This window comes from Lepidochelys kempii, chromosome 14, assembly GCF_965140285.1.
Source record: "Lepidochelys kempii isolate rLepKem1 chromosome 14, rLepKem1.hap1, whole genome shotgun sequence".
Taxonomy (NCBI): Eukaryota; Metazoa; Chordata; order Testudines; family Cheloniidae; genus Lepidochelys; species Lepidochelys kempii.
In genome coordinates, this window is record NC_136393.1 from 3,755,113 (window position 1) to 3,779,636 (window position 24,524).

At 58.4% G+C, this 24,524-nt stretch overlaps 1 protein-coding gene across 1 annotated transcript in view; it reads left to right on the forward strand.

Annotated features, from left to right (window-relative positions):
- Positions 1 to 515: 515 nt before the first annotated feature.
- The window catches only part of SDK2 (sidekick cell adhesion molecule 2), a 167,068-nt gene continuing 143,059 nt past the window's right edge, over positions 516 to 24,524 (forward strand). The window contains exon 1 of the mRNA XM_073310179.2: positions 516 to 1,380. Coding sequence (XP_073166280.1) covers positions 1,302 to 1,380 — 79 coding nt within the window. The 5' untranslated portion in view covers positions 516 to 1,301. The remainder of the gene's footprint in view (positions 1,381 to 24,524) is intronic.

Here is a 24,524-nt window from a genome sequence, read left to right on the forward strand (position 1 = left end):
GAAGATCGGGAAAGAGAGGACAGAAGCGATCCCTGACTAGCGCAGGCTCAAAACATAATCCCTGCAGCCTGTGGCTGTTTCTAGGAGTGCTGCAGGTTGGCTGGCCTGGGTTATTTAGTGGCCCAGCCGCACCAGCGAATGATAAAACTCCCCCTTTACAGGCGCGCTCATGTCGGGGCTCTTAGCCCTGCCCCGTGTGCGGGACAAGTTTCATCCCTGCGCTCTGCACCAGGGCCGGGCGCGCAGGGCCCTCGGCGCTGCAGCCGGGCTGGGGCGGAATGGGAGGCCCGGCCTGGAGGAGGCAGGCACCCCCCGCCGCCCTAGGGGCCCTCTGAGCTCCCCGCGCTGGGGGCCTTAGACTCTTCCCCAGCGCCCGCCCCGCGCCCTCTCCCCGGCTGGCCACCGGGTAGCGCTGTGCGCCTCTCGGTCTCCCCGCCTCCCCCGGCTGAGGCTGCCCCCCCCTGCTCGCGGCTCTGCTGCTCCCAGATCTCGGGCTCAGTCCGCAGCCAGCGAAAGGAGCGGCGGCAGCCCGCCGGAGAGCCGAGGGGCCGGGCGAGCGAGCGAGCCGGAGAGGCGAGAGCCGGGCAGCAGCGCACCCCAGGCGGCGGCAGGCAGGGGCTGAGCGCGCCCGCCTCCCCACCTCGCCTCCCTTCCCTCGGGCACCTCTCCGGGAGCGCGGGTGGCAGGAGGAAAAGCCCGAAGCCACCGGCCATGGGGATCGCTCCGCTGGCGGGCTAAGGAGGGGGGCAAGGGGGAGCGCCCCCTTCCCCCATCGGATCCCAGCCCCCCCCCTTCCGTCCCCCCAAAACTTTTCTGGCTGGATGCGGAGCGCGGATTTCGCCAGGAGTGGATAAAACGGCCGCGACCCCCGCGCGTCAGTGGTGGGGGGCTCCCCACGCTCCGGGGCTTTGCCATCTTGGGGCGCCCTGCGAAGCTGGGGGGGGGCTTGTGCTTCCCCCTTTGGAGCAACCGGGGCGGGGGAGATCCCCGCGGTGCTGAGCCCCGGTCCAAGGCGGGACCCGGTGCGGACAAGGCAGGGCTACGTGTCCAGAACTGGGAGCGGAGCCTTTCTCGCCCGGCGGCTGGGGCGGCGCCGGCTGCGGGCCGAGGGCAGCGCGGATGGGCGATTTCCCCTGAGATCTTCCCCCGGGGGTCGGCGGCTGTTTTTCGGGGCGCGTCTGTCTGCCTGCCGCAGCCAGCGAGACTTTGCACGGGGAGGAGAAGCAGCCCGAGCCGGCGGCGCGGACTGGGGAAAGGATTATAAAAGTCGGGGAAAGTTCCCTTCCAAACCCCCGCGGACCATGGCAGGGGGCGGCCGCTGGCAGCCCCTGCTCTGCATCCTCCTCGCTCTCCAGGGGACCCCCGGCGCCGGGGCTCAAGGTAAAGCGGAGGGGGCACGACCCGAAGGGGAGGGGAGGGGAGGGGAGGGGAGGGGGGCCCTTTCCAGACCAGCCCCCGCTGGGCATGGAGCAGCCTGGGAGCGCGCAGGAAACCGGAGCCCGGATTTGCACGGTTCGTTATTTTTAATTGTGGGATTGACTTGGATGCTACCGAAAGCTCGAGAGACGCGCAGCCCGCCCTGTGCTCAGCCGCTCTCTGGAGGTGTCCCTTTTCTGTGTTGATTGACTCTCTGGGGGTGTCCCCTCCCCGTGCCCCTTTCCCCAGGCGTTTGAGTTTCTTGTCCAGGCAGCGTCTGGTCCCGGTGCTTGTTTTAAACAATGTTCTGCGCTGGTTCTGGAGGGAGGCGGAAACCTCGCCTGGCTGATGGAGAGGAGGAGCAGCTGGCCATGGAAAGTTGTGTCTGCGTGATGGAGAGTGGGGGTAAACATCAAGAGCTCAGAGGGATGGGAAAGGAGACATGCGGGGGGGGGGGGGGGGGAGGCTGCAGCGTCCTGAGACTCGAGCCACAAAGATTTGGAAAAGAGAGACTTTAAAAAAAACCAACCAAACAACGAAAACCCAACTTGAATATAAAGGCCGGGGTGGGGGTGGCGGTGGCGTGGGGGAGAGGGATCTTTCTGCCTGGCTCGGTGCTAGCCAGCCAGGTTGTGACTAACCCTCAAAAAATGAAAACCCGGGGCAGCATTTGTAACGTTGAGCCGAGGAGCCCTTTCCAGACAGGATGTTGTGTCCCAGCCCTGGGCTCTGGGCTTGCTCTCTCGGGCCTGGTCAAAAGTATTGTGTGTGGGTTTTTTTTTTATTTGATTGTGCAGGGTGGTATTGAGTGTGCTTGGGCTCCTGCAGACAGCTGAGAGGAAGCAAGAGAGCGGAATAGGGCAACATGTGAAACCTGTGATTTCTCTCTCCTTATTCCTCCTGTCCCCCAAAATCTTGGTGTTATTTAGGAGTTAAGGTCGCCTGCTGGAGAAGAGTTACGCGTGTGTGGGAGGGACGGGGGAATGGTTTCTGATGTATGCTGGCCTTAAACAATCTGGCTTTGTACTGTAAACTGTGACCTCCATCTCCCTAGGTCCTTCAATCTGTTGCCTGAAGATAAGGTTTCTAGCTGGCTACAGGTGGGCGTGTTGTTAATAGCGGTAGCAGAAGGAGCAAGGCAAAGCATGTCCATATGATGATGGCTTTGGGGGGCACGAAACCCTGCCCCACGCACGCTTTTCCACAGCTGGTCTCGCGTGGCTGGCTTCCTTAGCTGATTGCTTACATGCCATGGGGAAGCACACGGGCCGTTTTCCAGGGCTGCGTGCTACCCTGACATCTAGTCCCAGTTGCATGCAGTGGTTACCTGTGTGAAATCAGTGAACTGAGTAGGGCTAGGTTTCTTTTTCCCAGCTGCAGGGATGCGGATCTGTATCTGTAGAAAAGCGTTGATTTGAGAAGCCCTGTTTACACCAGCCATGACCTGAAACGCAGGCTCCTGGTCTGATGTCTTAAAAGAGCCGGCGCCGGTGGCTGGAATCAGAAAGTTGTGTATTCCAGGGGGCTACACGCTTGGAGAAAAAGCCACTCGCAAAAAGAAAAGGAGGACTTGTGGCACCTTAGAGACTACTCACGAAAGCTCATGCTCAAATAAATTGGTTAGTCTCTAAGGTGCCCCAAGTCCTCCTTTTCTTTTTGCAAAGACAGACTAACACGGCTGCTACTCTGAAACCACTCAAAAAAGGCATCCTTGAATATTTGATTGTCTGACGTGGAACTGAAGAAGTCCCTTGCCATGCACTGAGGAAGGGTGTTGCCTCTCTCCCTCCCCAGAGCTCGCTGCTTGGAAAGTTTCAGAAGCTCTTTTGGAAAGGGACTGAATATTTGGTTAGTTATCCAAACAGCTGCTTTAAATGACTAGGAACAGCTTTACACTGTGTGTATCTCTCCCAAGCACCTTTCTCTCTCTCTCTCCCTATCTTAAGACCTGTCAAGATAACAATACAGTCAGGAGAGATTTACATTCAGGAGGCAGGAGAATGTGGCCAACTGAACCCTGGAAGCTTATTACGGTTCCTTAGGTAGGGGGTGAAAGGAGGGGGGGACCCACGACAACCCGACTTTATTCTTTTCTTCCAAGGTCTGGTGAGAACTGGCAGCTCCCGATAGCAGAGTCTTGTTCAGAGAGAAGCATCTGCACAAGCAGAGCTAAAACTGTAGCACCCGCAGGTGCAGACAGTTTGGCAGGCTGAGTCTTAAAGGAAACCCTACGGGGCAGAAGGGAGGCATCAGGTGGGAGAAGGCAGAGCTGTAAATACCTATAGTGGGGGAGGTGGGTTGTGCAGTAAAATGCTACATAATCTTGCTGGGTAGGTGGATGGCAACTGCCTTTGTTGCATCCTGTTTCACGCTCTTGAATTCCTGTGTCCGTGCTATGAGGCTTCTGCTAAGATTAACCATCTGTGCACACTGGGATTAGACGGGGTGACAGCCCTGGAATGCGTTTCCACCCCTTGCTTCGAGAGGCCCCAGTCAGAGATTGGGGGCTTGAGCTTGTCACTGGCTGCTGAGAAACTGCACGCTTGTATGTTTAAAAGGCTAGCCCGCGCGGCGTGGTCCTACGCTGTCCGTCCCCCCTGCTCTCCCCTCCCTGTTGAGCTGCAGTAATGTAAGTAAATTAGAGCTGCAGTTTAAAGGGGATTCAAGGCAGTGCTCAGTGAGCTAATCCTGCAGGGCAGTGCGAGCCCCTCTGACAAGCTAATCGCCTCCAGGATGCTTATGTACTGTGGAGCCTATTTTCAGCTGCCTCTGTCATCTGAATGGGCTGTAGAAATGGTTGCCTGGTTCTCCACGGTACAGTTTGAGTTCACGAGCGCGGAGCAATGCCAGACCCTGGACGCTGGGAAGGCCGGGCTGAAGGGAAGGGGGATTTCGCTGGCAGAGAGAACCACAGCCCTTCTGTCCTTTCATTAATGAGGACTTTGAGGAAGTACAGAATCTCCTTGCTCAACAGCCATGTTAGATTGCAAAGAATTCAGGGGTTAACTTGCTAACTCTGGGGCTCATCTCCTGCCTAGGCATGCTGGATTTGTGTGGCATCTTCTGGGCTGCCTGCATCCCAGGAAGAGTTAGGGAGTCTCTCTCTCTCTCTCTCTCTGCAGGTGCAAGGGGGAAATCGTATGATTTCAGCCCAGGCTTCAAATGAGAGGGAGAATCTATAGGCAGAGCATGCTATGGGACAGCTGGTCCAGGCATGGGAGCTGCACAGGAGAAGGCCCTTGCGCCAGTAGCTGTGTGCTTGCGGGACTTGAGCTAGATAGGCAGGAGGGAGGGATAGAAAGGAGGAGGGTGTCTGTTGTATGCAGTTCTACATCCATGGAAGGTACATGGGATGCCCACGTGTGTTAAAGCATGTTGATCCGTGTAGCAGATTTGCCTGAGATCTTGTATTACTGCTTGACTCTAAATGGCTCTGTAGCCACACTTAGCGTCCTTCCGTCCCCCAGGTTTTGGGGGCTGGGTGTGCAGAGACCTTGTGATCAGACAGGTTGGGAAATTTCGGACAAGGGGAGGTCACTTGCAGTGGATCTGGCCTGTAGAAGGGGAGGGGGGTGGGTAAGGAGGCCTCTGAACCCCTCCCCGAGACAAGCTGTCTTCCAGGGATATAATATACTCTCCCTCTAAATTTACAGCCATCGTTTTCAGCAGCAAATGGAGCCAAAGCCCTCTCTGCCCCTGGCTTCAAACTCCCCATCCACTGCCTCTCCTTAGCACCGGTGCTATAATTTCTCAGTAATTAAGTTCAGAACATAACATATAAACTGGCAGTATATTACACAGGCAGTCCCTGTGTCGGAAGCTGTGACGGTCTCTTTGATTGATTCACTCTGTCTCTGAGTTTCTCTTCTCCTTGTCTTTGAATCTCTGTCTTTCAGATTTCCCCACTGCTGCGTTTGTTCGTTCCCTTTGGAACTATTTCCTGGCCTTAGGAACTTGCCTCCTGTTTGTTTTAAGGGCTCTGGAGCTCTCAGTCGGGAGGGACTGTGAAGTTTGGTTTACGTGCATGGCTTTGCCTTGTTTAAATGGGTCAAAAGTGGTGATGGGCGGTTGCTTGTTTTGTTTTTTTTTCTTTCCCCTTTCCCCCCAGACCTATTGTTTAATGAATTGAACTTTTCATATTTAATTCCATGGGACTGGTTGTTATAAATATGTGTGAGCTTCAGGAAATAGAACAATTGGGGGAGAGATGGGAGAGAATTTGGCAGTGAGGCTTAGGCAGTCCTTATTTTACCTTTACCTTTTACCTTTACCATTACCTTTTGGTAATGGTCCAAAATACCTCCGCTTAACCAGGGCCGCTGCCGGGTCATCGAGCTGTGACCGAGGAGAGCGTGGCCACGTGGGGGAGCGCTCATGGAATCTGAAGCAGTGGCCTTTCTGTGCAGGGCTTTCTTGTGACACTGGCCCTTTGCGACCTGGTTGGATTTTTACTAGCAGGTGGTTGGAGTTGGGTTACTTGGGGCTTGCACAGGGATCTTGGCATAGATCTAGGCATAGCGGTACCCCGATGCAGAGACTTGTTACTTGCCATCTCCTTCGCGCTGTGAGCACAGGGTAACCTCACAGCAGCCATAAAGCAGTGGAGTGCTGCCAGGGGTGAAAGCCACCTTACTAGCCCCAGAGGCTGGCAAAGAAGCCTAGGGCACTGCACTGGGAGTGTAGCTGGAGGAAGGGGAGAGGGAAACCTGCTGGAGCAGACTCCCAGTGTGGCTTTGGGCCCCAGAGCCTGCGACTGCAGCTCCGAGGTAGGTACAGATTTCCAGGGGGGTCTGCTGGGAGGTATCCTGCTGGAGCCAACGTGGGCATGCTGCAAGGCTAAGAGAGGCAGCGTAGGATCCAGGGGAGGTTGAGGTTGGAGCTACGTCAAGGCTGCGTTTGCGTATGAAGCCACTAAAAAGCCCTGCCAGCCGTCATGAGCATTGGGTCCCAAGTGGGAGAAACCCCACAAGGTCGCACTGTCTCTTCAGCTCGCGGCTGGGCCAAACCCTGTGCGATGCCAGCGTCTGAGCTGGAAACTGCTCTTCCCCACCGACTCGGGCCAAAACCACAGAGGATGCTCTGCTCTGAGCAGCTGCCCTTTCCCCCTCCTCCGCCCAAAACCCAGCGGAAGGAGTTTGGAGCTGAGGTTCCGGCTTCGGCTCGTCTCTGGTGGCAAAGTGCCATGTCCCTCAGGCATGCCGGGCCGGCTCCTCTTGTATGCCCACTGTCGCCCTTCTGGGGAGCGCCTGGCTGAATCTCACCTGCCTGCACTCCCTTACCTTGACTGTGAGCCCCGGGGCTGAGCGGAGCGTCTTCAGTCAGTCTCCTGGGGCTCCCTGTCTTGGTGCTGCCCACGTGAGCTGTGCGGGAGCATCCCAGGTGTGGGCCCTGGGGATGGAGTGAAGGGGAGCTGTGGTCCAATCCAGCCCAGCTTGGTAGCTCGGTAGGCCAGCTGACTGTTGTTCCCAGCTGATGGCTGCTTCGTATCCACCTACGTAGCAAGCTGGGTTGTCTTGGTGAGTAGCTGACAGCAACCGGGTCCCTGATGGGCAGAGAACACGAGCCGTGGAGATAGAACTCCTCGCCCTGTGAGGAAGCGCCTCCCTCCGGATCACGTGTGGTGCGTGGGGGAGCCCGTGCCCGTTCTCCCAGGAACCCAAGGGCTTTGCTCTTCGGGGCTGTGTCTGGGCGCCAGATTCTATTTGAGAACGTTTGACGGTGGAAGAAAATAACCGAGCAGTATAGCGAGTTGCTCTTTGTGTGCCCCCACCCTGTGCTCTGGGGCTGGGGGGGGCAAAGCTGGGTGCGTCAATTGCCACCTGTATCAGGGACTTTCAGCCCCCCCAGTGCTCCCAAAAGCTCCCCCAGGCCCAAGTGTGGGAAGCCTGGGGGGGTGGGGTGGCCCCCGTACGTTCCTATTGAACCGACGCGAGCAGTGTGCGTTTGTGTGCACAGTTGATTCAGCCGGCTGAAGAAAGACGGATCGATAGAGCGAGAGCGAAGGAGGAAAAGAATAAAAAAGTGGAAACCACTCAAATGCTGAAACAGGGATCGTTGCTGCCCCAGAGGTGCTTCCCGGCACTGGTAGCTGATTCTGCCATCCCAGCTCCCGGTAAAGAGGAGTGAAGAGTTTATTACCGGCCGCCATTAAAACAAAAGACACCCTGACACCTGGGGAAGAGGGAATGAAAGTTTAATTATAGCCTGGCTGTGACATGTAATTCTGAATTACCCACGGCAAAAAATAACTTATTGATTAGGGCATCTCGCTAATTACCCAGCAGAATGCAGCACTCGGCACCAGCTAATCAGTCACAGGTCTGAAGAAGCGGGGTGCTGGATGGAAGGCCTCTGCATCCCATTCCCGTTGCCTGCCTGGTTTTGCCCAGCTGTGCTAGACAAGGGCATAGGCTGCATCTGCTTTGCTTCCTGTGGCTGCTCCGAGTTTGACTTAGGCCCTGACCCCGTGATCGGAGCCCTGTTGTGTGCCAGGCTCCATTGCAGGATTGAAGCTGTGGCGGCAAGGTCCCTGGGGCGAGGCCTCTGTCTTGGGTTTGTACAGCGCCGGGCACGCTGATGCTCTGCAACAAATGGACCCCCTATTCTCCCGGTCTAGGGGATGCTTTCACCTTGGGGGTGTCAGATCCTTGGTTTGTCAAGCCTTTCCTGGCCCAAGAGTTTCTTTTGTCTAGGACTCAAAACGAACTGCCAGCGCTAAGCCTTGTGACCTGGTCGAAAACAGCCAGGGCTCTGCTGCCAGGCAGGGCAATAGAACCTGGCAAGATATCAGATGTTTCAAAATGTCACTAAAAAGATTTTTGTGGGTGGGAGGGAGGGCGAAGGGGAGGGATTTTGTTTGCAAATTTCAACTTTTTCATCTGACACCATTCAGCAGGGAGCCCTGCCGGACCCCCTCTCGCTGATCTAAGGACGAACCCTGCATTGGGACTTGTCTCCCACCCAGTCCTGGGGGGAGGGAGCAGCGGTACCCCTCCCAAGGGAAAAGATAGTCTGGTGGGATTTAAAGTGCTGCGGTCGGGCCTGCAAGGGATTGGGTGATTTAGGGCTCCAGACAGGATTGGGCGGGAGGGATGGACCAGACTACCTCCCCAGGCCAAAGGGGCTTATTAGATCAGATGCTGAGGCACCTTCTGGCATTCATGGGCTTTGGGCCATCCCATGGCTCTGCACACCCGTGTTTGCTGGTCTGCCCCCTCCCCTCCCCCCAGCTCCACGCAGGGTTCCTGGCTACTGTGAGGTCTCACCCTCCGGGCGGGCTTGTTTTACAGGGGTTGAACTGGAGCGGGGAGAGAGGCCCCTTCCCCTGCTACTCAGAGGCAGATGGGGTTTAGGAACTTAGTAATCTGAATTAGTCGGGTGATTTGGGTAGAACTAGCCGTGCCCGCCGCGAGGCCATGGTCGCAGGCGGAACGGTCTCTGTCGAACATCTCCCTGCCCCACGTTTTCCCGCCCAGCCCAGTTACTGGGCAGGCACCCCCCAGAGTGTCCACTACCGGCCCTGCCGTCTGGATGAGGGGACCCTCGGCGGGCAGGTTCCTCTGTGTAAGATCAGCAACGGCCGGCAGGTTAGCACCACGCGGAAGGGGAGAGATTCCCCTGCTGCAGGGAAGGGGCTGCCCTCAAACTGTGCTGTGAATTTGGAGCTGGGGCCGGGCGTGCCGTGAGTTAAAGCTGGGCTGGCTGGCCCTGTACCTGGCTTTGCTGGCAAGCCTTGGTGCTGACCTGTCATGCTGCCTGATGTTCTGTGCCTGGGCTTGCCGGAGCAGAGGCAGCTGATGGTCCCGGGTTGAGCAGCGGGTTTGCGATGCAGCCAGTTTGCTTGTGAAATGGAGACTGCTTAGCCGCTGGATGTGGATTTTTGTGGGGGATGCTGCCCCATCCCATCCTGGCCTAGGAGCTGCGTTCCCTGCTGGCATGGTGTCCCGCCCGCGCCCATGGAGAGGCGCTGTCAGGCACGGCTGCCTCCTGGCTCTAGAGCGGCACTCCCTGCAAACTACACTAGGCTCAGCCCCTTGTGCTGGCTTCGGGCAAGTGGCTGGTTTTGCCCTAAGACTGGGTGGCCCCCCACCCCTGACTCCTGGCGCTGCCCCCGATCAGTGCTGGGCTCCTCCGTCCCCCCGGGCAGGGATGGGGTTGCTGCTTGCAGCCTTCCTCGGCTTCGCTCCCCACTGAGATCTCACCCTCCCGCATTGTATTGGTTTTTCGCTGCTGCTGAATACAATTTCCCATAGGCCAAGCCCTCTCGTGCCCCTGGAGCTTCTCTCTGCCCCCCCCCCCCCCCGGCCCCCGTGGGTCTTTGCCAAGGATGCCCATCTGGGCCCCTCAGTGCCATGGGGAGAGTGGCACGGTACCGAGCTGGCAGGCCCAGCGTGCCCTGGAGAGGCCCAGCCGGCTGCGCCGTTCACCGATCCAGCCTCCACGACAGCCAGAGGCTGCTCTGCGCCAGTGGCCCTGGGGCCCAGCTGACGGCTGAGCTCTGCGCTGGATCGCAGCCCCCTCCTCGCAGCGCTGTGTCTGATTTAAGGTGGGCGAGCGCGTGAGCTGCTGGCCTTGTGCGAAGTGGCAGGGGGAGGGAAAGTGGCTTCTGGGGAAGAAGGGGGGTGAGGGAGAAGACAGGACGATTCAAATTTGATGCTGCTTAGAAAGCCATTAGTGGCCAGCAATGGCCATGACATTTTGATGATCCAGTAAGCGAAAGGGGAGGGAATATTATGGGCTGCAATGCAGCCTGTTAATGACTCTGGAGGGAGCTCGGTTCGAGCAGAGCCGGGGGGTTGTTCGGGCGGCTGGGAACATGGGCCCATGGTCTGTAACCTAGTAGAGCCGCTCTGGGCTGGCATCTCTCTCTGCTTTTGGTCTCCATCCCCCGAAGCTGTAACGAGAGAAGCGTAATTATCACCTGACGTTCCACCACTGGACGTTCCAGCCCGGGGTCACAGGAGGGGCATGGCCTGTCTTGGCAAAGCTAAGTGCATAGGCCATAAACCAACAGGGCAGAGTTCCCACTGAAGGCAGCAGGAGCACTGACCAGGCAAGTGCTTTGGGATAACTGGCTGCGGGGGCATGAAGGCCTAGTGGGCACCATGCTGGTGAAGGAAGCCCCTTGGGCATGGTGCCAGGGGGGTGCTGAGCAGGGCTGGCTGGATCTAGAGTTTCCTGGGGTGAGTCACTGCCCCGCCTCTGTGACTCAGTTTCCCCACCTGTAAAAATGGAGGACATTCTCCAGCCCCCACCCCCTGGGGCATAAGGCTTAGCAGGCCCATGCCTGCAAAGCAAAGGGGCACCATGCTTACCATTGCTTATCACGATTTGGGTCCCAGGGAGGTGCCCTTCGCAGCTGCGGTTCCCGACTGAGCAAATCCCCGTCGTGTGTGTGTGGCGCATGCATACGTGTGGCATGATCCCTGTGGGTGGAAGGGGCTGATGGTGGCAGCTTGAGTCAGGGGAGCTATAAATTTAGGCCCCCTCCCCTCTGCCAGCGCACCCCAATCCTGACCGACACCTTCCCCCTCAGCACCAGCCCGGGCTGGGGACCATCCCTGGCACTGCACGTGGGTGGCCACCATCTGGTCACAAGCCGGGTCTGGCGTGACAGAGGGGCCATCAGGCCTCAGAGGAGGGAGCCGGAGGTGAGACCTGGAGGCTGGCTGCTCGCACCCCCAGAAAAATGCCCATTATTAACCTGTGGGGATAGAGGGTGGGGGAGGATAGTGGCATCCGCTTGTGTGCGTGGCAGCTTGCAGGGCGAATGTGGTGCTCCCCTAGGGCGGGGACGATGAGACAGCTGCTGGGCATGGATGCTTAGCAGCTCCCCTCTTCTCAGCCCTTTGCAAACCCACTGCCCCTGAGGAGTAAGAGCCCTTCTCCAGCGATGGGCAAACCGAGGGGTAAAACAAGCTGCTCACTGTCCCCCAGTGCGCCCCGGAGCCTGGCCTAGAACCCAGGAGTCCTGGCTCCCACTCCTGTGCTTGGAGTGCTCTCCTTCCCGGCCTGCATACTCGTCCGAGCGGCCGGCCTGGCGGACTTGAATCAGACTCTGGAGAGACTAGAGCCTGTGGTGGCTGGCGCTGTGTAAATATCTGAGAAATGATGCAGTGATTATAGAGAGACTCCAATGCACCTCTCCAGCACGCGGCTCCTGTCCGTCCCCGCTGAGAAGCAGGCAGCCACGACGGCCCGATTAGTATTGACGTGACCTCGCGAGTCATTTAATAAGGGTTATTTTGGAATGTAAATGCACAGCCTGCAGCCCTCCTCTTCTCAGAGCTCATAAGCTAAGCAGGGTCAGGACTCGGACTGGGGCGGGGGGGACTTCCAGGAAAACCCAGCCTGCCCCAGGACAAGCGAGCGGGGGTGGCGCTGTGCCGTCAGAGGTGCTGCCTTTCAGATGAGATGGAAATCCAGGCCTGGCCGTGGCTGCTCTCTTCAGCAGAACAGTGTCTGGAGCCAGCGGTGTTAACCCTGGAGCCCTGGCTGAAGCCCAGCAAGGCAGGTGCATCGGGTGCACGATCCCTGGAAGTCCCTGTATGCTGCAGCTGGATCCCCATTCCTGCAGTGTTGCTGTTATAACACAGGCTGCTTCCAGCCAAGGCCAGCTGTCTCGGAGATGGGCAATGGCCATGTGGCTATGAACCGCTGCGCATTCTGCTCTGGATGGGAGGGGCTGGGTGAACAAGGAGACATTGCTGCAAACAGGCTCATGTTGTCCTCAAACTAAAATGACATGGGGCAAGTGGGGTGGAAAGGCTCCCCCTGCCCTCTCCAGGGCTGTTCTGTGGCCATCACCAGAACTTCCCTGAAGCACGGGGGAGCTGGCGTTGGAGGCTGCAGGGAAACCCAGGAGTTCTGGCTCAGACCGCTAGAGACGAGCTGAGCATGCCCACGATGAAGCGGCATGATCACAACTTCCGTGTTTAGAAGCCACCTTTCTTGGTGAGCTGTTGGGCCCTCCAAAGCCCTGGGACTAAGCTCCTGACTTTGTACGGCTCTGTAGGGTGTTCTCTGGTGGTCCGGTGGACGGAAGCTGGGCCTCTGGTGGGGTGTGCGCAGTTTTGGCTCTCAGTTGGGACTGCGTGGCTGGGGCGGTGGGCTAAGGGAAGTGGTGGAGGCCTGCTAGCAAGGAAACGTCAAGTGCGGAAGCTCTGGCATTGAATGGGAGATGGGATCAGCTTGCCTGACACGCAGCCGTGAGGGTTAGCAGGACAGGTGAGAGGCCTTTCAGCGCTCACAATAAAACCCAGCCACTCGTCTGCATCGGGGCTCCTTTGAACTCCAGGGGAAGTTGGACTTGGCAACAAATGAAAGCAAATGGGCTAAATTAACAGTGGCCGAGGGCAGCGCGTGGCTGCTTTCAGCTTGCGGATCTGCGTTTGCACAGGTTGCTCTCCGCTTTGTTCCTGGCAAGAGCCTTTCTGCCATGGTGAGGCCAGGTTAGAGTCCCGAGGAGGAGACGCAGCGGGCTCTTGAGGCAGGCCAGGCGTCTGCGGGCCACGTGCAAGCCTGAAAGGCGGCGCTGTGAAGGGGCTTCAGTCCTGCCACTGGTTTTGCACCCCTTTTCGGTGGCTGGGGCGAGCGGAGCTCTGACCTCGGACTTGAGGCTGGGGCCAGGCTGGGGCAGGAATGAGAGCCCTGCGGGAGCCTGAGGTCAGTGTGACTTCCTGGCGGTTGACGCCCCGCTGCCAAGGCGGCCTGCGGGCGCTCTGGTACGTAACGTCTGGCGGATCCAAGCATGCCGGAGGGGCGTGTTGTGTGAGGCGTCCCAGCCCAGCTGCAGCCGCTGCTCAGGCAGCCTCCGGTGACGGCGTGGAAGCTGAGCGGGCCCAGCTGCAGCAGGGCTGGAGGGTGACTCCTGTATCTGAGGCGTCATGGGAAGTATCTCCCATCTCGTCCCCCATCAGCCAGCGCCCCCGGGCAATGCACCGAAGGAGTCTGGCCTGTGCACCTCGCGCCAGGGTGGAGGGCTAGTTCCTACCGCGCCCACTGCTTAAAACAGCTGCTAGCTGGCCTCGCCCTGACACGCTCTCCTGGCGCGGAGGTGCAGCCCACGGAGACCGCGAGTCCCAGCCTGCAGCGCCCGCTCTCGAGCCCAGAGGCCAGGCAGCATTGCCCGGTGGGATTTGTAGAGGCCGAGTGCTGCCGTTTGGCACTGAGAAGGATAGTGCTGCGGGCTGGCTCTGCTCAGCACCAGTCCAGGTAAGCCTGGACCCTTGGGCTCTTTGCAAGTTGCCAGAGTGACCGTCTGTTGTTCACGCTCTGAATGCAGCGAGTTTTTGTGTGCGTGGCCCTCCAAATACAGCCAGATGAGCTTGCCCCGGTGCTGCGGTTAGCCTTGTAAGTTGCAGGGCCCTGTATAGCCTATTCTGAGCCATTGCTTTAAGAGAGAGTAATTCTTCCCCTAAATGTTTGTGTCTCCTCCTCAGCCCATTTCCAGAGGGGCCAGCACGGCCCTGATCCCACCAAAGAGGGCGATTGTGTTTTTTTTTTGCTGCACGCCAAGGAATGTTTCAAAAAAAAAGGCGCAAAGGGCAGTTGCGACCCGGCATGTAGGAGGAAGATGCACTTCAGAATCGAACTTGGTAGCCGGGAGTCCTGGGGTCGCTCGCCTGGAGTTGATGAAAGCTCTCGGCTTCCCCATATTTTTAAATCAAAAGCTGGTCATGCAGCCCCATTGTTTTGGCGTTTGCCCGTAGATCGGGGGCCAAAGAGACACTCAACTGGAGTAAGAGCCTGCGGGAAGCAAGGAACCTGCGTGGATTTCTTCTACTATATTTATTTAGTGAAACACTGGGTGGGAAATACCCAAGAGCGCAGCTGGCAGCTGTGCTGGGAATAGGAAGCTGCAGGTGTATGACACATGCTGCTGGCGAGGCCTGGCGAGTGTCCATGTCGCTAGTTCTATAGTGATCCCTCCGCTCCCATGCTGGAGCAGCCTCTTACCAGCCCTGCCTCTTCTATGGTGCATCCCCTGAGATTTCCCCCCCAACGCCTTACTCCATGGCATCCAGGCCAACACAGCTCTCCTCTTTGTTTCCTCATTGGCATAAGATGGGGGGACTTGTGCTTGCTCTCTGTTCGACCCTGTGGGAGCAGGACAGGGCATGCCATAGGTCCTACGTAAACAGTGGCTTTTGGGCTGCCTTTAAGGTTTCTCGGCAGCACGGGGCGTTCCGTTTGAATCAATCTTGGAATCCAGAGGGCAGGCCTCACGTGTGGCGGGGTTACGCTGCGTACGCCAGACCTGAAGCCCGAACTAGGCAGAAGTGAAATCCTCTTTCAGCTGATCGGTCCCAAACGGGATAGTGAAACAATCGACACCTTTGTTCCCCCGGCCGCGCCGTGCACGCACCCTCGGAGAGCAGCCCACTGCTGTTCCTAAGCTCTTGGCCAGCAAGACACCAGCTCCCCACTCAGAGCATGGAGCTATCGGAAGGGGCTGCAGGAAGACCGCTCATTAGCATAGCTGCCCTCTAAGCTCGTTATCAAGTTGCGCGTTGCTGGGTGGAAAACAGTCAGGGCTGGGACCATAATAAATATGCCGCTGTCAGTGTTGATGTGATTGGACTAATGAAGAGAAATCCGCCACGAAAGGGAGCTGCCGCACTGCCACAAACTCCCTTCCCCCCCAGGCTGGGTGCACTTTGCCCCCTTTTCCCGGGGTTCTGCAGCAGAGAGAGGAAGCCAAGGGAATGTGACAGGCGGGTGGGCGGAGGTGGCGGACGAGCGAGAGGGAGAAAGCGGGGGCCACTCTCGGGGGCCCATTGGAAACACGACAGGGAGTTCGGAGCATGGGATTAGAGCTTGTTTCCCGAGTGCATAGCGCTTCCCGTCTGGCTCTCCCAGGGCACTTGCCACTTTGCCGGGTTGGACACCAGCCCACACGAGCAAATACAGGCTCAGCTCTTGTGCGCTGCCTGGGGCTCTGGGAGCTGCTGCTTTGGGTAGGGGGTGCAAAAGGAGGGTTTCGGCCTGCTGTCTTTGGAAAGCGCCATGGGATCTCTCAAGCCTCCAGCCGGACAGCAGCTCCCGGAGGCAGGCAGGGAACGCTCTCCTGGGAGAGATGCACCTTGCCTGGGGACGGGAGGGAGGAGGCCAGGCTGACTTGGGACTCCTACCAATGTGGGCTGCAAGACGTACACGGGCTGTTCTGCCAAGCATCTTCTGTGGGTTCCTCCCAGGGTGGCCTCTGTCTCTCTAGGCTCCTTAGGCTCAGGCCTAGGGGAGAAATGGCTTTGACTCTCACTGGGAGTGGGGGCCAGACTTCTGAGCAGAAAGCTCACCAAAGCAACACAGCTCAAAACCTTGCGCTGGTTGAATGCAGGATCTGCGGCTCAGCCTCTAGGGGGCGCTGCTTTGGGCGGCAGGGTTCTCTGGCTCGTCAGCTGGTCTCATTGCATGGCCCAAGGACAGTGCTGCTAGCCAGGCTCTGGTCCGTCCAGCTGGACATATTTGGCATTCCTTCATGCCTTTTCGCCACGGTGAAGGGGCGTGCCGTCTGAGGAATCCAGGCGTGGACAAAAGATGCCAGTGACTGCCTGTCTGCTGGGCATAGGGCAGGAACCCATCCGTTCAGCCTGGCGCTGGGACCGAACCAGAGCCCTGCACCCAAACACAGGAGCCCATCTCAGACAGAGCCAGCACCGGAGAGGAGCTGCCCCGGCTCCGCTGGAGCGTGCCAAGCGTGCCGTAGGAAGCAGGATAACAGATGGGCCGATGCTGCGCCCGGCGAGCGAGTCGCCCTGCTGCTGGCGGTCCGCGCTCCAGGGTGCCCTGCAGGGTGGCGGTTTGTTTTCCAGCAGGTTTCTCTGGATGGGTAATTAAGCGAAGCGCCCGCAGAGCTCTGGTGGCCGCCTGGCTCCCAGCGCGCGAGGCTAATGGGCGGGCGCTCTGACTGCAGCCTGGGCATCAGACGACTCGACGGCTCTCTTGTCGCCTCCTCCCACAGGCCAGCTCCTGGAGTCACGTGCCGGCCAGTGGAGCTGACTCCTGTGTCCATGTGACCCTGTGCTGGGTCGGGAGGGCGGCCGGGAGTGCTGCCTCGCCTGGGTTAAATTCTCTGCCCTTTTGAGGGACAAGGGGTTCCTCTTCCTCCCCCCTCTCCTGGCCCTCCTGTCCTTAGGGCGAAGGAGGACTTGGGCACTGCTGCTTCTGGGGTGGCTGGACCATCTGAGGAGGGGGCATCTCCTGAGCACCATGAGCTACTTCCCCAGAGCCCCCGGGTCGGCAGCAGTCAGGAAAGGCCTCGGTACCGAGTGGAAGGAGCTGTCAGAGCATCACTTTGCAGCCCCAAAGCCGGCCCACCCCACCATGCGGCTGGGAGCAGAGCTGGCAAATGCTTTGCATTCCTTCCTGGCCCCTCTTTCAGCGGCCTGCTGTGGGCCACCTGCCTCCAGTCAGTTGGGCAGCCTCCTCCCGGGACCCTCAGGAATGCTGCTGCTGCTGCCAAAGTCCTGGCTGGGGACCGAGTTGGCTGGGAACTCCGTAACCTGATCCTGGGAACTGGGGGTCGGGGGAGAAAAGGGTGGGGGGCCACGGATGTGACAGCAGCAGCAGCAACTGGTGTGTTGTCCCCGCACTGGCCGGCCTTTCTTGTGCTCTCTCTGGGTCGAAACCGCTGGCCCCGAGCACGTGGAATTAGCCGCAGGAGGGTACCCAGGAGCTGGGAGCAAACCTCTCTGCTGGGGTGGAGGCAGCTGACCGGGCCCGGACTCCAGCTCCCAGGCCTGCCCAGAGGCTGGAGTTGGGATTCCCCTGCTGTGGCATTGCCTGGCTTTCTGGTGGGCGGACTTCAGCCCACCTGCCATTGCCCTGCTCTCTCTGGCCCGTGGTGACTGCTGAGGCCAGGAGAAGCAGCGCCCAGCTGGGTGAGCCCAGCACCAAGGGGGCTGCCATGTGGCCTGCCGGCCGCCTCGTCTTTGCTACAGAGGAGACTATAGGGTCTCCGCTGGGGGCCACGCTGATCGAGAGAGAGAATTGCATGGTGGGAACTGCCGTCTCCTCCAGCTGCTGCTCAGAGCAAGTGCAGCTGCAATCTGCCCTCGTTTGTTTGTCGGCCAGGTGCCACCTCCTGGCAAGCAGCCAGCGCAGCCCCCAGCTGGGCAAAGCCCGAGGAGCCCTTGGCAAACACCTTCTTGGTGTTGGCAGCTGGGCACCCGAGTGCCCAGGGCAGGGTGCATGTAAACCGTCACAGCACTCTGAAAGCACAGGGGTTGCTGGATTCCCCTGGACTTGGGGACGCTGGAGCGGATTGCGGCTCCCAGTTCTTCCCCCAGCTCTGCAGGGGCCTGCTGGCTCTGAAGCCCAAACTGCCCAGGATAAATAGAACTCCTCTCCCCATGCACCCCCCCGCGCCCCGTTGGGACCTCGGCATCATCCCCACGGCAACCAGGAGCCATGTCACAAACGGGATGATGACGACGTCGAGGGCAGAAACAAGCAGCCGGATCAGACTGTAGTTCTGAAGAGCGGAGGTCTTGTCTCTCTCTCTTGGTTTTTTCTCCCCTGAACAAGCAGCCTCAGTGGCGGAGCAAGGGGAGAGGTGCAGGGACGCGTAGAGAAACACAATGGATTGGGGCTCTCTAGAATGCTTCAGAATGGCCACCCAGCAACCCCGAATCTCCCCAAACTGTCCCGCAGGCCTGGCAAGCGGGCCAAGAGCCCGTGTGGTGCGCCAAGCTATGGCTGGCCGAGGTGGCCCCCAGCGAAGCCAGGAGAGAAGCTGGAGAGAGGAAGGGGCTGGACAGAGTGGGGAGCTCCCAGCGGGGGACAGTGCTCAGTGACCCACAGCAGGATGAGCTCATCAGTTGCATGGGAAGTGCTGTCAATGAAAGAGGTGCTGGGGGAGCCATTCCCGCCCTCTGGAGCCCCAGGGAGTTTCCCCTCGACCGCTCCACGGCTTTTATTCTCCAGGTCACAAAAACATCAGGTCAGACCTGAAAGGGTTAAACAAGAGCGTTCCTCCAGCGAGATGAGCATGTCTGCTTCTGGAGCTGCAAGCACCAGTCCCCGTAACCCTCCCTCCCTCTCATTTTGTGCAGGGGGTAAACTGAGGCACAGAGGAGAAGCACCTTGCCCAAAGTCACCCTGCAAGTCAGGGCCAGAGTTGGGAACGGGACCCAGGCATCCTGCTGCCTGAACCAGGACGTCAGCAGCTGGACCATGTGTCCTCTTCCACTCGATGCTGCCTGCAGGAGCGTGGGGGGTGCCTGGCTGGGATCTCGAAGCGATGGCTGTGGACGGCCTCCTGCATGAAGGCTGATGGGGTGTAGCCTGAGCTGTGCGGCCGCTCTGTGTGTGTGCGGGTGCTCCTTTTTCAGTTCTGTCTCATAAATCATTCCCAGCCCTAATGTGAAAACGCCGTTGTTCTCGGAGCCGGGGAAGGGAAGGCAACCTTGATGGTTTCGACCATTAGCGGCAGGAAGTCATTGATCTAATTTTAGCTGCGATCGCTAATTGCCTTTTACGGCGCTCGGTGAGGTGACTACCTGAGAGAGCCCTCCCTCCTCTAACCTTGAGCGCTTGCCCTGACTCACGTGTGGGCAGAGCTCCCCGTTCCACATGTGTCGCAGGGTTTTGGGTCCAGAAAAGTTGGCCTGTTCCCCTCCGTGCCCCGGGCACCCGGCCGGAGAAACGGCTTTGCCAGCGACTGTGGCAAAGGGGGTTTTCCCAGCTGCGGAGGGCAATGGGCAATGCTGCCGTTGGCTCCTGGAAGAGCTTTGCTCCAGAATGTTTGTGATGCTTGAAGCGTCGGGAGGCAAAGCGGCTCGCTGGGCCCCCTTCCAGCTCGCCGCTGTGTCTGGACTGCCGTTGTCTGAGACCTGGGCACAGCGGTGCCAGGCAATGCGGGCGGGATGCGCTGGAGTCTGCTGCCTGTGTTGTTTTCAGCAAGCCAGCTGGTGCGGGACCTTCTCTTGCCTCGTCAGCTGCTGCACCGGGGTACCGGGGCTCCCTACGTAAGCCGTACTTCTGGATCTGAGTCTGCCTGGCATGGGAAGGATCGGCAGGACTAGACCAAGGGTCTGCGGAGCCTGGGGCACTTGACGGGCCCAGGAGTTTGGGCTGCACAGACCACCTGGGCAAACGCTACCCCGCGTCCAATGCCAGCTCCAATGCTGGGCGTTTCTTTTGCAAGCTGGTACCCCAAATGCCCTTCTAGCACACAGCCCTTGTGTAGCGGGGCTGAAGCCTGCGAGCTGGGGACAGAAGCTGGCGTGTGTCTGCAGTGAGTTCATCAGATGCCACCTGTTGCCCTATAGGCAGATGTTCTTTGGCCCCTCCTGAAGTGTGGGCAGCTCGGGATGGGACCAGCTCTGTGACTGTGGGGCATGGTGCCCCCTTCCAGAGAGACGGGGGAATGCGACCCCTCGGCGGGCGCTTCAGAGCTTTCCTAAGCTGGTTCCGTCTGTCCTGGGGCAGCAATGCGCGCTGCTGGCGATGGGCATGTGGTTCTGCTGCCTTGGCAGATAGGAGCTGGGCCTCGTGCCCGGTCTGTGGCACCTGTGCCCAGAGCTGGAGGAGGAGAACCAGGCTAGATGCTGGTGAGCCAACGGGGCTCCAAATCAGCTGGGTCCCAGGTCCCAGCTTCTCCTGCCACCTAGGAGAGGCCCGAGCAGCAGGGGGGAGGCAGAGCATCCAGCACATTTTGTTTATTCATGACTCAGAACAAGTTGCTGGAGTGGAGCGCTATTTTTAGAGCCTTTAACTGATGGCTTTTTGGTGGGGGGTTGTGTGTAGGTTTCCTGTCTAACGAGCGGGCATTCCATGGGACGATTAATTCTGCTAGGCGAAGGAAGAGAAGGGGAGGAAGGGCTTGAGGAAAGCAACATCTACATGATGTATCTATGAAATTTAGCTGGTGCTAACTGAAAGAGACACCTGCAAACCTGCAAGACGGTTGGTCCTCTCTGGCCGCGTTTTGGCGACAGACCCAACCCTGGGTGGGACGGGTGAATAAATCGGCTCGTTCATTGCAGTGGGAGCTTTTTCCCCGGGTTTCTCTCTCCCACGTGGGGGGCTGGGCTCCTGAACAGGATCCACTGGCTGTCCCCTTTCTGCAGGGGACCAGTAGAGCTTGCCTGGAAATGGAGAGCAGAGAGACACTACTTTCTTCCACCCAGCTCCCAAATCCCAACCTCCCCGGCTTTAGATTTTCTCAGGGGCAGCTTGAAGAGAGAGGCCCCAAAATGAGAGAAGCGGGGCTCGATGTCTGGCTTGATCTCTGCGTCTGGGTCAGCCAGCAGTGTGACCATTTGGGCCACCCGCCTTCCACATGGCTTCCTGACCCACAGAACTCAATAGCTAGGGCAGTGCCAGGGACTGACCCTCGCCCTCCCAGCCCTACCCCCCTGCCATTCCAAGGACGAGGTTATGTTCCCATGTTCCCCCGAAGAAGCCCCCTCCAACTTGGACGTTAGCGTCTCGTGAACCCCGGTGTCCTACTGTTCCTCTCCAGGCGGCTCCAGCGTGGAAGCTGCAGGTGCTGGCATTTCTGAAGGGATGCTGACCTATGAATCATGCTACTGGCTGAGAATCTCTAGTCTGTGGCCCTCCCAGGTGCCCCCCAAGATGCCCTGGCTTTATCCTGACTAGCATGTAAAGGATGCATCCTGCTAGCTACCTCAATGTAACGCCTCCTAAAACGCAAGTCCAGACAAGTCCAGTTGTGCTCTGGTTTGGTGGAGCTGAGGCCTGGGGCATTGTTTGTGCGGACTGTGTACATAGACCCCCCCCCCCAGAGGGTCCTCATCCCCCGGCGGAGAGACTTTAGCAGGGCCTGGCAATCAGGGGCACGTGGGGTGTGAATCCTAGCGCTGACGTTCCCTCCATGGCCTCGGCCTCATCTCTTAATCCCTGAGCGCAGCACTGGAGATAATGGCTACCTGGCAGGGAGGATTAATTAGGTATCTGGGAAGCGTTTGCTGCTCTGCACAATGGCTGAGTGTTCTATTCACGCTTGTCCTTGACTCCCCCCACGCGTACCTTTTCAGGCCCGGCTTTCCCTTTTTCACCAAGGCTGGGGCTTCTCAAGCAGAACGGTGCGTCGGATTTCAAATCTGCAGCCGAGCTTTCGTCTCCAGCCCGCGTTTCTCTCTGCTCGCTGCCGATTCCATTCCCCCAGCACTGCTAGGGCCCTGCTGACGTAGCGCTGGGGAGAGGGGCCGGCTGACAGCTCTTGGGGCAAACTGGCTGGGTTTAACCACCGAGCAGGTCCAGTGGGAGCAGATCCCCTACGCTGCCCCCCTTTGGGGGGGGGGAGAGGGGTCCCCAGTCCTTGGCCTCTCCACTAACCAGCAAGGGGACCCACTAGTGGCAGCTCTAGGGTATAGATTCCTGTCTGCTGGGAGCTGGGCTGGGGGCCCCAAGGGTCTGGCTCAGTCTCCCGGAGCTGTTCCCCGCACTCTATCCATGGCTAGTCAGTCCCCCTCCTCCTTCTCCCGTTCCCGTCGCTGTGGGGCGAGATCTGGATTCTTTGTGTCCGATTCCCGCTTGTGCAAGGTGCGAGCCGCACGGCCTGTGACTGCGGTGCTGACCGGGGTGGGACGGGGGCGAATAAGCCTGGCTGTGTGCAAGAGCCCCACCCAGAACCGGGCCCACTGCGCCCATGTGACTCCGTTCAGTGCTGGCAGGAGCTGGGCTGGTGCACTGGGACAGGAGCCCACGGTTGCAGGGCCGAAGGGGCTGGGGTACTTCTAGAAGAGGGACTTTGTGTGATGCAAGATCCGGGGAAGCTGGGTTACGAATAACCAGTTACAAACAGCACAGGGAGCCCCAGCTTTGCCCAGCCTGGCAGTGGGCTGGGGGTACCCGACGGGCAGAGAGGGGAGCAGAGTTGAGCACTCCACCAGCTTTAATGTGGTTGTGTAGCCCATGGCGAAGACAGGTCCCAGCAGCCACTGCTCTTGTTCCAAGGAGCTAAGTGGCTTAGGACCTCACGCGCGTGGAAACTCACTTCGTCCCAGGGCCGTTGGCGTGCATTGCTGTAGGCGTAACCCCCAACCCCCGGGGCCTCGGCGAGGTATGCCTTAGCCAGGCAGGGGTGGGCAGGAATGCCATTCCAGGGGGATTTAAGACAGGCCGTTCCCTGCCGGTGCTATTGACTGACACAGTAGGGGTGGGGAGCAGAGGTTGGGGGTGGACACAATAGCTCCGATTTCAGAAACCCGCATCCTGAATGCCTGAAAACAGCTGACAGTCATGAAGGGGGATAAAGTGGGATTAGCCCATCCTTTCCAAAGAGAGACTAGTCTGCAGAGAATCACAATGCACCCGCTGTCCCGCCGGCTTCCCGCTTAACTTCTCAACCCCCCAGTTCGATGTGGAAGGGCAAGGGTGGGGGCAGGGAGGCCGATGTACTGCCATGAGCTCGGGATGCTCCTGCTGGCCATAGGGCCCCTGCATTTCCTCCCTTAGCCATCTTGCTGCAATCAGCTTTTCCTCTGCAAACAGACAACCCCACCCATCCACCCAGGAATTTTGCCAGTGTCTGGACAGCCTCATTCCAGCCCGGGCCACCCCGCAGCAGCCACTGCCCCTGTCTAGAGTAGGGATCGAGGGCTGCTTCGCGGCGCATTGCCATGTAGACAGATGGCCGAGTGCGGCCGGGGCTGGGCGCGTTGTGGGGATTGCAAGATGGGTTACTCTGGGGGAGTGAGGGAGCAGCCTCTGGTGTTTCTGGGAGTGGTTCCTTCTGTTCTGTTCTGTTCTGTGTAGGTCCTTAGTCCGCCCCCACCAGCACAGCTCCTGAGCACCTTCCAGGGGAGTGAAGTAAGGGACGTGACTGCCTCTCCAGCTGACAGGCGGGGCGTTTCTCCAGGCCCTGGCCCAGAGTGAGAGGATGGCGGTAATGCATGGGGGCACTCCTGTGGGAAGGGCTTGCTAAAGTTATTCTGAAGAAGCATTTCTCTTGCAAATGGCCGATCCTAGACTCAGGGAAGCACTTCACCCCATGGAGATGGGCCCAGCTCCCAGCCCTGCATCCAGACTCCCCGGAGCTTCAGAGGCAGTTGGCAAACTTGACCTTGGGTCTCCTCTGAATTTAGTAGCTTGCATGGGAGTGCCAGGCAGCTGCTGATCCCACTTAGATTCCCTCTTGCGCCACGCACACAAGGTACTCAGCCAGACCTCATAGCCTGGACCACGTCAGCTACAGCACTCTTCCTGCTTGGCTTGGGAGCTCAGGACAAGCCCTCCAAGAAAAGGAGCAGGAGAGAGAGGCTCTGCCTTCTCCTCCAGCTTGCAAAGGGCCTGGGCTTTGCTGCTCAGGCATCGGTTACTTTAGCAACGCTGCATGGTGAGGAGTAAACTTCAAGAGGGGACCTGTAGCGCCTATTGATTTTGTAAATTGCAGAAGAGCAGAGACACTGGGAGAAGGGGGGGCTGCAGCAGGAGGGATTGAGTCACACTTAGTTAATTTACAGCTGCAATGCTGTTGAGATGTGGGGGGGGGGCGTTGGTGAAATGAATTGATGTTTGTTTTGATAATGAGTTCTCAGTGCATTCGCAAACTAATAAAATCAACTCATTAGGCAGCATGTTTAATTCAAAACTCTGCTGTTGGGAAATTTCCCCCCTCCCAGTGGCTGATGGGTAATATTAGCACCCTGCCTGCGCCTGCATGTATTGTGTATCCAGGTGTGTGCCTAGATGGTGAGGGGAGTGTAAAGGGGAGAAATTAGACGTGAGCCTTTTTAAATTTTGCTTGTTGGTCATGTAGAAAGCAGGGCTGATCACTTTAAAGTAAGAATGAAAATACAGGGGCTAGAAGCTGAAGCAAAATAATTTCAGTCTAGAACGAAGGTGCAATATTAAGTGTGGGGAATTAGCCATTGGAAGAAATCACCAAAGGGAGTGGTGGATTGTCCATCACTTGGAGTCTTTATATCTAGATTAGGTGTCTCTGTCTATGAGATGTGCTCTAGCTCACCCACAGGAGATGGGCTTGATGCAGAAATCGCTGGGCTAAATTCTCTGGCCAGGAGGTCAGAGTAAGTGCTCACAGCAAGCCCGGCTGGCCTTAAAAATCTATCATTTGGTATAAATAAATGCAATCATTCTGCTCAATATTCAATATTATCTGGCTAACCTGTTGGAGT